Raw genomic sequence first — 15,635 nt, forward strand, 5'->3', positions numbered from 1 at the left:
ATCTGTTGTAATATAGTATACTATAGTATAGTTCTTTACTTATCATGCTTTGTCCTGTGTTTATGTGTATGTTGCACTGCAGTCTCAAGGAACATTATATCATACCACTGTATTCTGCAATACTGTATGTAGATGGTATGACAATAAAGCTACATGACTTGACTTGACTCTACCTTAATATTAACTGGTTTGCTTTTTAAGATCTGGAACCCTCAATTGTTTATTTTTTTCTTAATCAGCTGCAAAACAATAATGAGATGCAAAACAAACCAACAAATGAACAGTTAATTTAGGGCTGTTAAACACAGGTCCTAGATGTCCACCATTATTGACACAGCCAATGCTTTAATTAGAAGCCAATTCTTGCTGAAATACTAGTCAGGCCTATAGCAAGTATAAAGTATCCTGATGCAAGAGTCATAATATATATTGCAGAGGTGTCAGCTAATCCAAAATAATTACCAAAGGCAGAGGACATGGACCTGAAGTAGTGGGGGTATTATTTTGGAGCTATGCAAATACATCTAGTGATGCTTCTGAACACATCAAGATGGGTGAAGTAGTGGATAGATTATTTTGGAAAAACTATTGCTTCTTTCTGAATTTATTGTTGTGGAGTGATTACTGACTGAATGTGTCCAGCTGTGCTCATTGCTGGTAGTGGCAAAGTTGACTTAACGCAAATTAATTTTTCCTCATGCTCATTCTAGTGCACACAAGTGTATAATGCATTTTCTCAAACAAAGCTTGTCCTACAGAAGTACATACATTGATAAATGATGCATGATGTAGCGTGAATAATACACACCGAGCTATAGTGAGCTTGATAGCACATTGAACATAAGTGGTATTTGATTGATATGGAGATATTGGATCTACTTACTTACTGACCCAGTATAACTTGTGTAAAGAAATAGACATTTCTTTATACTTATTTTTGCCTTACTGGGAATATTTGAATTTTGCTCAATAACATCCTCTAGAGGTCACATTTAAGTCCTATGTGATTAATGCAGAGATGCTGGGCATATACAACTGTTTCAGAAAATTTTCAAACCCCTTCGCTTTTTACACATTTTGCTGTGGCAGCCTTGAGTTAAAATCATTTAACTTCATTTTTCCCTCATTAAACAATACTCAATACCCCAGATTGACAAAGTAAAAGCAAGCTCTTAAACCTTTGTTCAAATTTATTAAAAATTGAAAAATGAAATATCACATTATTACAAGTTTTAAAACCCTTTATTCAGTACTTCATAGAAGCCCATTGGGCAACAATTACAGCCTGGAGTCCTCTTGGGTATGAATGGATAAGCTTCAGATCAAATCAAGTTCTGTCAGGTTGGTTGGACAACCATTGTTTGACAGCTATTTTCAGGTTTCTCCAGAGATGTTCAATTAGGTTTAAGTCAGGGCTCTGGCTCGGCTACTCAAGAGCATCCACAGAGTTGATCCTAAGCAACTCTTGCTGGCCCCAAGCCTAGTTCACCAATATGTGAGGGCCAACCTTTTCTGGAGCAGGTTTTCATTAAGGATACCTCTGTACTTTGTTCAGCTTTCCCTCAACTCTGCCTAGTCTTTTAGTTTCTGCTCTGATAAACAACCCTATAATGTGATGCTGCCACCACCATGTTTCATCCCTGGAATAGTATTGCGCGGGTGATGAGCGGTGCCTGGTTTCCTCCAGATGTAATGGTTAGAATTAAGGCCAAACAGTTCCATCTTGGTTTCATCAGACTACATAATCTAGTTCTCAATGTTTTAGTGAGAAGCCTTTAATGTGCCTTTTGCAAACTCCATATTGGCTTATATGTATTTTCTGGCCATAAAGCCAAGTCTAATGAATCATTACAGTGGTGGTTGTCCTTCTGGAAGTTTCTTCCATACTGGTTCTCTGGATTTCAGTCAGAGTGCCCATTATCTTCCATCTCCATACTGGTTCTCTGGAGTTCAGTCAGAGTGGCCATTATGTTCTTGGTCGCCTTTTTCATCCAAGGTCCTTGCCCCACAATTGTTCAGTTTGGCCAGGCAGTCAGCTCTTTGAAGAGTTGTGGTTATTCCAGACTTATTCCATTTAAAAATTATGGAGGCCACTTTACTCTTGGGAGCCTTCCCCAGATTTATGCCTTGACACGATCCTGTCTCTGAGCTCTGTAGGTAGTTCCTTTCACCTTATGACTTAGTTTTTTTGCTGAACTGTGGGACCTTCTAGAGACATGTGTGTGCCTTTCCTAATCATGTACAATCAATGGAATTGACCACAGGTGCACTCCAAACAACAATCATTTCAACAATGATCAACAGAATGGGAAGCACCTGAGAAAAATGTAAAGTGTCATAGAAAGAGGTCTTAATTCTTGTGTCAATGTGATATTTCAGATTTTTTTTTGTAAATTTGTAAAAACTACTAAAGTCCTGTTTTTACTGTGTCATTGTGAGGTAATAAGTGTTGCTTGATTAGGGAAAAAATGTAACTTAAAATGATTTTAGCATAAGGCTCCAACGTAACAAAATGTAAAAAAGTGAAGGGGTCTGATTACTTTCTGAAACCACTGTACTTACTTATTTACCTACCCAGTAAAACTGTCACATAATGGAATTTGTGTTATATAATTCCATGACTTTTTAGCACCACACCAGACATTTCCTAAACTTTTTTTTCCTAGAAAACACTATCTTTTGTGTACCTGAGCAGATGAATATTTCTCACACCTTATTTTTTTTTCTTTTCGAATGTTTAATTGAAACAGAAATTGTATGGCACGTTATTTTCAAATGGTATCAAGTTAGCTGGTTGCCTCTTGGTTTACTTTGGTTAAGATAAATAAAAACAAGCAAAGGTTCTGAATTTTAAAAAAAGCAAATCAGTTACAATTGAGGTAAAAGAAGTATGTTCCGTTAGCTCCAGTAATTGCTAATTAAGAAACTGGTTGGAATGTAAACACGCCGCCATCATGGCCTTACAGGATCTGAATTTTGCCAGTAATCCCATGACAGACTCTGGTTCCCTGCAGCCCTGTTTGAAAAGATGAATAACTGCATAGAACTTGACATAATGTCAGCTATGCTATGTTGACACAGGTGTTTCAAACCCACCCATTGTTGCACAGCATACCTACCACAGCATAAAGATGAGCTGAACACATCGTGAATGAAGTGCACGGTTCTGGTGATCAAAGGGATGTGCATCGCCACGTCCTGCAGACGACGGCGTGCCAGTAAGCTGTCATCAGACCAGTCTGCACATGACTGCCTGCAGAAAACAGCCCGCGTCTGTATGTTTATAGGTTCTTTACTGTACAGTGAAGGGCTGGGCAAATTTAAGCAACGTTGACGGGTTTTTTAAAACGCTTTCACTTGCAAAGAACCAAGGTTTGGAGCATGCGCTGATAGTGTTTTGCCGAACCCCCAACACGCCGAGCCACCTGGATTGGGACACGAATGCAGCGGGCTACAACTCACCACCGCACTGGAACAGTGGGAGGTTTTTAAGAGATAATAAAAACAACTACATTTACATAAACCGTCATTTACACGCCATGTTATCAGAAGTGCAAGTGCAGCAAAGAAATTTTCCCTATTATAACTAATTGTACAGCTTTGAATTCAATAAAGGTTTCTATGTAAATACTTTAAACTAAATTATTTTACCAGGGTTCTTTCAGTTTTTTGACAGGCGCTTCCTTTGTGTTGATTTTCAAACAGACAGCGACATCTAAAGGAAAAGACCACAGAGTGCCAAACCCCGCTCGTTTTCTGCGACCTATAACCCCGCCCCTCCTCGCGAGACTTGCGCTGTCCCGGGCTGAATGCATCATGGCTGGCAGTAAGTTGGTATTGGAGGGTAGGATCAGTGCATGCTGCTTTCTTTTAGGTATCTCCGTGGTGGGCATCCCGTTGTTGTCGGCGCTGAGCTTTCGGTTCCACTGGGTTGAAGAGGTGCTTGGAGGCCTGCATAGTAAGGCAGCCATCGCGGGATACATAGCACTTTGTAACGGGCTGCTGCTGCTGCTGTACAAGGGAGCTCTTTACCAGGTGAGGCACCCGTCCGTTCGTTACTGACTGGGGTGTGAGGAATAGCGTGTAGGTTAATTGTGTGAGCTGTGGTGATACTGTGTTCAGAGGCAGGGAATTAAGTATTTAACGTAAGTGAGACACTGCCAAAATGAAGTGCGCACCGTACGTGCGGAGTAAAAGCCCAGAGACATAGTCGGAACACCGGTGCTGGGAGGCGGAGTGTGTGCAGCTTCAAAGTGACACAAGTGTCAAACTCCTGCGTCTGCCTATAAACGAGACTCCACACTGCAGGAACGTTGGCCCAGATTTAACTCCAAATCAGTTCATACTTTAAAAAGATTCGTATTTTCATTTTGACTGCGTCGCAGAAATGTCAATTTCTTGTTACGCTCTGTCATGCCAGTAACTCGCCTTTGAAAGTTAAGAACAAAAAAGCGTTAACACTGTGCACAATTAAAAAGTGTCCGTTAGACCGCAAAAACGACGTCAGGCAATGGAGAGGAAGCATTGTGTATTATGACATGAAAAGAAACCACACGTTGTCTTCAAGAAAAACTGTAAGCTGTGGTCGTAGCGACTATTGCAGGGTCAAGGATGGCACACACGGACCTCAACTATACCAAAAGATGAATACCGATTCTTTATATCTTATGTTTCAAATACTCCAGTCTTTATATCAGAACGTGCATTTAGAATTGATAGTCTCCAATAAAGCCTTCATTATTTCCCTACTGAACAGTAGTGGACCTCTTAATAAATCAATTAAGACCGTTTTGTCTTAGTTTCATTAACGTTATGTGAACACATTAAACATTAAGACTTCGCATTTCATGTAATGGTTTTAAGACATTGATATTAGTCTGCATTCAGTTGGTGTTTAAATAGTTTATCAAAGTTGCATGTGTTCTTGTGATAATGTTTTCATCTACATCTTCACCCAATGAGCATATTGTGAGAAAAGCTAGCTTTGAATTGAGAAACTTGAAAGATGCGATTAACAGCTGCCTTACAAAGACATATGCTCAGGCAGGTTGGTTTCAATTGTCCTGCCCGCATGCCTTTTAAAGGTAGTACTGTGCAACATTCTCCTGAAAAGTTTAAATAATAATTTTAGTCTCCTGGACATTTTGTATTATCCATCCCCACCCTAAAGACAGCAAACTAATATAGTTCCAAGAAAAAGTGTGTTAATATTTTTCATTTTCATTACCTGGTTTTCTGCATTAATTGCTCGTAACAATGGGGGTTTCCTTAAGCTACAATAATAGTCAGACCCAATCTGCTTAAAGGAATACTCCCAACCAAAAATAATTTTTATGTTACCCCATGTAGTCTATACTGTGGTGGCCAAGAAAAATGTTTAATCTCATGTCTTCATTGAAGTAAGTGCATCAAAACACAGATTTATGGGAATATGTCTTTCCTATTTATCTCTCATGCTGAGTTTTATGGAAGTATTAATATTTTAGCAAAATAACAACATGCATTTTGCACATTTTGAGCATACAAATTGACAATGTGTTTTTACCATAGACATTTTTCACATCATTTGTCATTGTACTGCATGGTTAATATTGGGTTCTGTTCAGTGTCAAATTTTTGTTATATACCTTTTTCATGAAAACATGAGATTAAAGTTTTTTCTTGGCCACAGTTACAAACTAGGGGTGGGATCCTGTGTGTCTGAGAGCTGACATCCAATAATCACTTATCTGGAAGTACAAAGCATATAGTGAAGGAAAAAAGGAAAGCATGTGTACTGGACCATGTAAACAGAGCAGTGGCTTGTTTGTCTATTGTGCTCATTAGTAAATAATGGCATAAATATCTGGAAAGTGAAATTAAATCCATGGCGATGATGATGAAAATCATAAAAATCAAGGTATAAAATACCAAAAATAATTTTCAAGTAACATATGCAAATGCTAGCTACATTTCAATACAAACTTAGCATATCCATTTGTTTAATTTGTGAAATGACACCAAATGTTATCAAGCTGTTATTTCCCAGCATCCAATGAAGGTAAGGAGTGCAAATAAAAGCAAAAGTTGGTTTGGCTTAGCACTGGTAGTTCCAGTACAATGCACTCCCTGGACTGTGCTTAAGGACCAATCAGTTAGGTGGTTTATTTCTTGTTTCTTTGTCATTTGCCTCTTATTATTAATTGGCAGTTGGTTATGAAACCAATAAGTGATTTTAAAAAGACTGAATGTGGCTGTTGAAGCGACTAAGCGAGGCAATTAAAAATCTTCAAAAAGCAAGTTAAGTAAAATGGAGCATCAATGACTTTGAAATAAGAAATAATTTTGGTGTCCTTATGTGAGTCTGAGAATCCCTGCTGTAGTATATGGTGTGGCATGCCATATACACAGTTATGTAACAGTTTACTAAAACTATTATGGTTAAGCCATATGTTGTCCGAGTAAGCGCAGGCACCTGTGTGTAAAAGGAAGAGAGGCATGCCTATTGTTTTCTTTTTTGTTCATTAATAAAAGTTGTCACTTGTTCATTAATTGAATTCTTTCCATGTGACAAGGGAAACCAACCTGGCAGTTGTTTTTACCAGCACTTATGGAACCAAGTTCAGTTTGTAGCATTGCTGTGCAACGGCAGTCTGGCAGTTATAAATTCCTATATAGCAGAATAGTGTATCTTAACATTTTAAAAGTTACTTTGTAGACATCTTATTTCATGCCTGTGGACAATATGTCTACACTTTGAGAGCTATTAATACAAGTATCCAAGCTGGATTACTGATGTAACATTTTAGATAGCACTAGTTTGCCAGTTATCTACCCAGATTAACCTATTCATAAATCCTCCTTGGAGAGATTAACCTTTCTTCAATGCACGCAGAAATATAATGTGTGATTAAGTGCTCCCACACTGGAAAGCCAAGTATTTTTTTATGTTTTCACTGCCCTTAATAAAATCAACAGCAGGATTAGCACTACCGTGGTTATTTTATCAGTATGCATTTTTTTATTTTGAGCCAGTGTAACTTTGTTGCTTTAATGGTTGGTAGATGGTCTGTTTAATAGTCAGTCGCCACTGAAACAGTGAAGCTGTCCATTTTAAGAGCTAGAATGCTGAACACAGTCTGCTGTACATGAGAAGGCAAAAGAGTGAGGAAAAGTACAATAAAATAATCATAGATGTAAGCAGAGTGCAAAAGTACCTGAAATATATATTAAATTACTAATTTTGCATTTAATTTTGCTCCTGTCCTTGTGTTTTAAGTGGCAAAATTGTTTAATTTGGGGGTGGTTTTGCCCTTTGTAACCTGATGCCCCCCATTTTTTCCAGTGTTGGTGCATACATAGCTTCACATTATTTTACACTGATAAACACGTTTTAAGGTTTTGCGCTTTCTGTTAACATCATGCTTAGGGCTGCAACTAATGATTATTTTGGTAGTCGACTAAGTGTTCAATTTTTTTCCCCGATTAGTCACGATTATTTCATGGCTGACTATTTTGATGCCTGCGACCAATGGTTGCACATCCTGTTCTGGGCTCCAGTGCATGTCTTACCTCATCTGCTCACGTCTGTCCAACTGTGAATGTCACCCTGATGTCTCTGCATCAACACAATTTAAAATGAATAATAATCAAATTAAAATAACAACCAGTGAAACATATGAATTTGAAAATAATCAGATGTTTTATATTAGTGTGACCATCACAATAAAAAAGAAATACATTAAAGTGCACATAGTCTTTAAACACAGAAAGTGCATTTAACTTAACCAAAAAAATGGCCACTGGTGTGTCTTAAAGTCCCAAAGTTTAAGTAAAGCTTCAATTCAAATAAAATAAAACAATAATGTACAGTTAATAAAAGATTCAGTTCATATATTCCTGATTGCAGTGCAACAGACTAAAATATGTAACAAGCTAATTACTGATATACTCCAAAACACAAGTTAACTAACGTTAGTTAGAGATGATTTACTATTCATATGAACTCAAATATTATACAAAAAAAGAAGGAAAAAAAAAGGGCTGCTCAGCTACAACTATTCACTCGTTTACTATAGCTCCAATCACGTTAGCAAACATAATTGAAATTCAATTCACTTAAACCGCCACAACCATCTAGAGTCAGTTTACAGTGCAATTTGGAAGCATGCTGAAGCCGAGTATATGTGGCGACTTACATTCATTGAACTCCGCAACCGGCTAAAGTTGTTTCTCAGTGCAATTTGCCGGAACGCCGGAGCCGAGTATATTCAGCGATGTATATTCATTGAATGCTGCAACCGGCTGTTGTCATGTCTCAGTGCAATTTGCCAGCATGTAGGGGCGAGCATATTCGGTGACGTACATTCATTGAACTCCGCAACCGGCTATATTTGCTTCATAGAGAAATTTGGCAGCACGCTGGAGCTGATCAGGCAGTGCCGTACATTCGTTGAGCAGCCAGCTCATGAGCACTGCCGGCCCTGGCAAAAACTGAAGTACCAATAATAATAATAATAATAATAATTCTTTGCATTTATATAGCGCTTTTCTTTCTACTCAATGTCTCTGGGATTCAGCCACTGCACTAGATGAGCCTTCAGTCATCAGCGTTTGCCTCTGTGTGTTTGCATGCAGCCAGTTCAAGCGCAGTTGGCTCAGTGATTTACTGAATTTCATCAACTGGCTTCAGTTGCGCCTTGAACATATAATAATAGATTGTTGCAGTAGTTTTTTTAATAGTTTTTACAGTTCATTTGCAGTGTGTAAAATGACCAGTGTTGCAGTAATTGTGATGCTGTCTGCATGAAAAAAAAATGTGTTCCATTAAAATTTCACATTTTCTTTGTGAATTGTGACGTTTACTTAAACTGCAGCTAAAAAGTATTTGGTGTCCAGGGGTGCATTAACCCCCAAGTATGTGTCGGTTTAAGGGTTAACTATCATTGTCGAAACCTTGATATACACATTATAGTACAAACATCAACGTAAACACGTGACACTAACTTTACTCACTAAAACTTACCTCTCAAGAGACAGCGGCATCACAGCTCCAGGATATTTGCATTTCAGATGCTTGTGCATCGCAGTGGTACTGCCGTGAAAAGAAAGCTCCACTTTGCATAATCTGCATTCAGCTTTTTTTTTTCTTTTTGGTGAAGTGCTCCCACACTTTAGAAAGTTTCTGTCTCAATTTTTTTTCATCTCCTTCCCCCTCCTCTATCCTACCTGCCATTGCAACCACGTTTATTTTCCTCTACATTTTTCTCCTCAGACCTTTTTCTTTGTTGGTAGGATTGTGTGTAGTCTTGACAAACAATAACAAATGATACTTCCTTCAGACGTTCATGTAGTGCATTGCAGTTACAAAAACAAATGTGGTTCTTTGTGACTGGAGCCTCTATTGAAGGTTCTGTTTGTGACACATTGACAATAAAAAAAATCTGCATCGACGATTTTTTGTAGTCGATGTCATCGATTACGTCGACTAATCGTTGCAGCCCTAATCATGCTGCTGTTTGGATACTGACCTCTGTAGCATCTGACTACAACTGATGGTGAAAGTAGTAGTAGATATTTATATTCATTTTGGTAGCTTGGCCATTTCCACACTTCAAAAGTATCAACATGCACTCCCTTTTCATACCTTCCATCTCTTTGTTTTTTGACCTTGGAGTCTTCCTTATCTCGCTTTAGCCTTCATCTCTATTTGTTTTCTTGTTTATGGATTCTACTTTATCTCTGTCTCAGGTCACTTCTGGTCAAACATAATAACAATTCGTCAGGTTTTCCATGGCTCTGTTTTTGTTACAGATACACCAGCCTAGAATTCCCTTTAGCAGCTCTTGGCTTGTCTGTACTCCTGATCCTTTTGTATCCCACCAGTCCTGTCTGGACTCACCCTTGAATGGGCTAGCAATTATGTGCTGCCTGTTGTTGCCTAGGCGATGTAACAACTTATTGGCAGACTTCTCCCACTTTAAAATTCAGACAGAGCTTTAGGCAACTGCTGGGTCACTTGCACTTTAGTGCCCTGGTAAAACATATGTTTCTCCCTATGCAATGACTACTGTGTTTGACTATTGTATATTTAGAACTAGTCACCCTTTAGCTACTGCCTTCCACATGGGTACTGTATGTCTAGTTGTTCTGTACCTGCCAATGTAGAGGATTCCTTCTGCATTGAAGGGTTTTGCCTTTCTTGTGTCAAACAGGTGGTGCCCTGGCATCAGACAACCCCCTTTGCCAGCAGGGCTCACCTTCACAAAATGTGAAAAAATGCAATACTACTTTTTGTGTTAATGAAATTCTATACTTTATTTTAAATACAAATAATATTAGCTGTCTTTCAATAGGTGGGAACTATGAGGCTACTGGCTGTGAAGGTGTATGTGTATATATATATATGTAAATATATATGTATATATATTTATAAATTTTTAATAAATAATTTATAAATAAATTTTTTTTTTTATTCTTTGCATGTCTACTTTTTTTCAGGTGGCAGTTCGGGCATTTTTCTTGGGCTTTGCATTTGGCAGTGGCTTGCTTATTAGTTTTGGCCACACAACATGGACGCACTTTGGCTGGTGAGTGGTGGACATCGTCCTATGTGGACCGCTCTCCATTTTGGTTATTTAATTTTTAATGTTACCTTTCATGATTCACATTCACCTCAAAATTGTTAAGGTATAAATTAGTGCTGGGCGGTATGACCAAAATTCTATAGCACGGTATTTTTCGAAATTATACCGGTTTCACGGTATTGGATGGTATTTTTTTCCCATGCATGAGTGGATGTTAACCACATTTTCCACTGTAATTACTGGCTAAGAATAACCTACTACACTGTCATGAGAATTGTACAAAAAAAAAATTTAATGTGCACACAAGTGTTAATACAGGTTTGCATGGCCCCATAAAGTGATAGTTTTCAAGGGGGTGGCACTAATGAAGAGAAGGAATCACATTGCATGACAGATGCAGTCAAAATATAGAGCCTTTTTATTTAACAAAGTTTGCAAACAACTTAAACTAAAAATTTGACAACATATTTTCAACCATCCAAAGAGGAATTTAGACTTTTAGTTGTCAAAAGTTGTATTGCACTGAAAATGTCTTAGAAAAAGAATAAACAGTAAATATTTTTTGTAAACCAACTACACTTTGTTAATGTTAACAACCTCTGTCCAATGACACATTAAAGTGACTTTTTAAACAACTTTGCCATCATCAAACTGCAAAATATTTAAACTAATAAATAATAACCATAAAATAAATAATAGTGCAACTTCCAGTAATAATACTTTTACTTCCAAGACTCTAAGCCCAGGTGTATTACACAGCATTCACCAAATAAAAGTAAAATAACACGAGTGCAACTTGGTGAGACATCTTTACCAACTGAGCCATCATAAGGCAAATTGCATTAATATGGACCTTGCTTCAAGCTAAGCTATATACATAAATAATAAAACTGCAACTTGCATTTATAGTGCTATTTGTGGTTTAGCCCTACAGAAGCGTGTTAGGGCCACGGTGAAGAAAAAAAAACCAATGTTGAGAATAAAGTCGACATTTCTACTTTATTCTCGCTGTTTATGTTTAGGTTAAAGTTGACATTTCCACTTTATTCTCATAGTTTATTTTGTCATTAAAGTAGAATGTCGTAAACTAAACTTCATTCTAAAATCAATGTTTAATTTACTAGATTTTCTCAAACCCCGTCATAAGTTAATGTAGCACATGAAATGCTTTGTGTTGTGTTCCCTGACCCAGTTGTTAATCACTATGCACTTCTTAAACTGACTTCCTCTGCACTAAGAGGAGGCGCAGGCAGCGATCGCTGCACAGAATACATTCACTTCATGATATTCCTGCTCTCTGAAAATGTAGAATGCTAAGATAAATTTTCATGATGAAATGGATTAAAGCAGGTATTAAACATGCATAGTAGTGAGGCAGTAGTGCTGCTCCCTTGCAGTAAGGGGTACCCAGGTGTACGTTCAGTGTAGAGAACTTTATGGCAGGTGTGACGAGGCTCCAAAAAACTGGATGCATGAATGGGTATCGCACAGATTTAACTTAAATATTGTGTAAATATTGGTTCGTGATCTGATGGTCGGAGACACAAACACAGATTTCAATGGATGTTTTTCTGCATGGGCTTTCTTTATTGCATATGTGCTGTCTCTGTCTGACATACCAAACCCCCAGTTCCTATCCTTCCTTTTTCTTTCTCCACATAACCAATCACCACGCGATAAACATCTTTGTGAAATTAAAACTTGTTATAAACTTAGACCATGGAGTGTTCAGAACTTTAAAAAAATCTTCGTTATACATGTTTAAATATGCCATCCATTCAGGATTGCGGCCATCCCAGCAAGCATTGTGTGCGAGGCAGGAGCAAATCCTGAACGAGGCGCCAGCACATCACATGGTGAATACGAGCAAAACATACACTAGCAGGGTCAATATAGCATAACAAAATCCCATATCCTACATGACATTGAAATAAACTGACGCACGCCAAGTAAACCCACAAGAAAAACATGCAAATTAAAGACAGGGAACACCCGGCTTCTGAATGTTCACGGAGCAGTAATATCATGAAATTAATGTATTCTGTGTGGTAATCGGTGCCTGCACTTCCTCTTAGTGTAGAGGAAGTCAGTTTAAGAAGCACGTAGCGATTAACAACTGGGTCAGGGAACACTTAACACAAAGCATTTAATGTGCAACATAACTTATGATGGGGTTTAAGAAAATCTAGAAAATGAAATATTCATTTTAAGATGAAGTTTAGTTTACGATGTTCTATTTTAATGACAAATTACGAGAATGAAGTTAACATGTTGACTTTAATCTCAACATAAACAACGAGAATAAAGTCAACATGTCGACTTTATTCTCGTCGTAAGCGTCGAGATTAAGGTGGAAATGTCAAGAATAAATTCAACATGTCTTCACACTATTACACAGTACCCAAGTACATTACACAGTATTGAAAAAAAAATAAAACAAAAAAAAAATAAAACAAGTACAACTTGGCTTGCAGTATTATCCGGTAGTACAGAAACAGTATTCACACATTTGAACATAATGGTCCACATCCGACCTTTTAAAACCAAAATATCTCCAGACAACAGACACAGCTCCTTTTTTTGGCAAAAGTTCTTCTGTGTCATCATGTTCAACTTTATCGTCTGCTACAGCTTCAGTTTCAGAATGTTCTCTGTCCATTTTCACTGTTCTGTACCTCCACTAACGCATGTACTCCGGTGCAGCAGTGAAAAAGGTCCCCCCTTAAACAGTTTCCCGCTGTACCATGTTCCAAATGTTATTTAGGCCATTTACGGTACCGGTGTTGCGGTATAAGAAAAATCCATATCATAACAAAAATGGTTTTTGGTATGGACCGGTATATCGCCCAGCACTAGTATAAATCACAATAAAATGATAATAACTAAAGGTGACTTGTCTAATGTTAGGCAACCTCACAGTGCTGCAGTTTGAATTTGGGTCTTTGAAATATATATTTGATATATTTTTGTCTGTATTCTTTTTTTTTTTTTTTTTTCACTGCTGAAAATTGAAAAAAAAACTACCAGTATAACTTGGAGAAGTTTGCTTCCATTGTGAGCGGGTGACAGACGTTTTATTTAGTTACTCCTAGAATAAATTATTCATACGCTATACTCAACAAGTACTTACAATTGCTTGTAGTTGTATTAGCCAGAATGTAATATAAAAATTGCTTGATTGTCCGCATTTTCAGGAAACAAATTCAACAACAAAACATTGATGTCTGCCTTTTTGTTCCATCCATCTAGCCCTGCATTTGCTTCTCTGGCTGATTGAAAAGGTATATGGCAGGGTATTTAACCATAATAAAAGGAACTGTAAAAACAGGCCTTTCCTTACTGTCACCCTTGTACATTTTAATTAAAAAGGTAGTTATGGTAAATTTCAAGGGTTTTGCCATGTTTAATAGTTGCTAATAGAACTACTGTATAATATAGATTTAAAAATATATATCCTGATAACATTTTTAATGTTTTTATATATATGTCAGCATTTCTGTCTGGATAGATAGATATGCATAAATGGATATGCACCTCTACTTTCCTGAGAAGTACAAACTGAAATTTAGTTTGTAAAGTAAATACAGTAGAGGTATTTTGGATGAAGACTGAATATCATAAATGTTTTCTTTAAACTTGATAATTGAATGCATATATTAGATAGATGGATATAGAGTAACTGTATTTGTCACCAGGGGGATATTTGGCTTTTTACAAAAGCTCTTTAGATAACTTAATCAGCAAGAAAATTAAATGACAAGTAAGCTCAGAAACAAAAAAAAGAAAAAAAAACAAATAGTGGAAAACAGGGAGCTTCTGTAATAGGCTGCTGCTGCTTGCACAACGCACAGAAGCAGTAAGTGTGGAAAGGTTTGCTAGTTTATCATTGCATTTTATAGTCACACACTCGTCAGTATAAAATGTAATGGTAACAGGAAATGTAATTTTAGTAATAACAACTGTTTCAAAAGTGTAGGTCTCATTTTCGGGTGTTTATTACCAAAATGTTACTGTGTGAAGTATTGTACATTATGTCAAATTATCACATCATAATATGTGCCCTTCCTGTCCAAGTAATTGATAGCTGAATCAATAACAAAATCATTTGTGCAGAAAATTGAATTTGAATAAGGTGAATATTAATGAATTATGAGCATCTTACATTCAGAGGAAGATTAAGGAGGATTAAACATTTAAATTACTTTAAGTGCAACATTGAAGTAAGTGCCAAGCGTGATGGCACAAGTTTAACAGGAACAGCTACGCTGCTGAAACTTTCACACATTCCCCTAACACAAGCATATTGGGAATGGAACACTTCTCAAGAAATCTAGGGTGTGAGTGGAAACAAAGCCACTGGTGGAAGTGTTAGGATTTAACCTCTTTTCTTACTTTGTGCTATAGTCCGTCTAGTAAGAGCATATTAACTTGCATCTTCTCAAGAATACATACGTCTGCTGATAACCCATGAGTTCCACTACTCTGAATTAAAAAGTGTATATAAGGCTGCAGAGACAACCGTTTAAGGATGGGGGTAAAAACAAATGGATTCACAGCATCTGAGTCAAGTGATTGCAGGGGAGATGAGCTACATTTATGACAGTCATGTGAGACTGATGTGCCTGTGAGAGATTTGCCTACTCCAATGTAACTAACATTAGAACAACTTTCTGTCTCCAGAGTCATTAAAACCAATTTAGTTCACCTTTTCATTCTTACAGATTACAATATTCTTTTCTCCTTCCTTCTGAGAATTGAATGCTGTCCTTATCTACAAACTGCATTCTGCTCTTTAACTCTTTATACTAAATATTCCAACATATTCTTCATTAATCTCATCATATTCTTTATATTATAATGTTATGTTTTGTTCATCAATTTCCAATTGTGCTCATGTGTCATGCTTTCTTGCAAAAGTCAGAAAGAAGAACTACTGTTTGTGGAGGCTGGCAAGATGGTCATTAGTAGAAATGCTAGCACAGTGTGCAATGCTCAGAGTACTAAAGGATTTCTTTGCACTAGTTATTTCACTTATTAGGAACATTATAGGCTAAAGGCAACACAAGTTGA

At 37.2% G+C, this 15,635-nt stretch overlaps 1 protein-coding gene across 1 annotated transcript in view; it reads left to right on the forward strand.

The window, feature by feature from the left end:
* The first annotated feature begins 3,786 nt into the window (after window positions 1-3,786).
* icmt (isoprenylcysteine carboxyl methyltransferase) overlaps window positions 3,787-15,635 on the forward strand; it is a 35,068-nt gene continuing 23,219 nt past the window's right edge. Inside the window, exons 1-2 of the mRNA XM_039756163.1 lie at window positions 3,787-4,035; window positions 10,480-10,568. Of these exons, the coding sequence (XP_039612097.1) occupies window positions 3,817-4,035; window positions 10,480-10,568 (308 nt within the window). The 5' untranslated portion in view covers window positions 3,787-3,816. The remainder of the gene's footprint in view (window positions 4,036-10,479; window positions 10,569-15,635) is intronic.

Source organism: Polypterus senegalus, chromosome 6 (assembly GCF_016835505.1).
Source record: "Polypterus senegalus isolate Bchr_013 chromosome 6, ASM1683550v1, whole genome shotgun sequence".
Lineage (NCBI taxonomy): Eukaryota > Metazoa > Chordata > Cladistia > Polypteriformes > Polypteridae > Polypterus > Polypterus senegalus.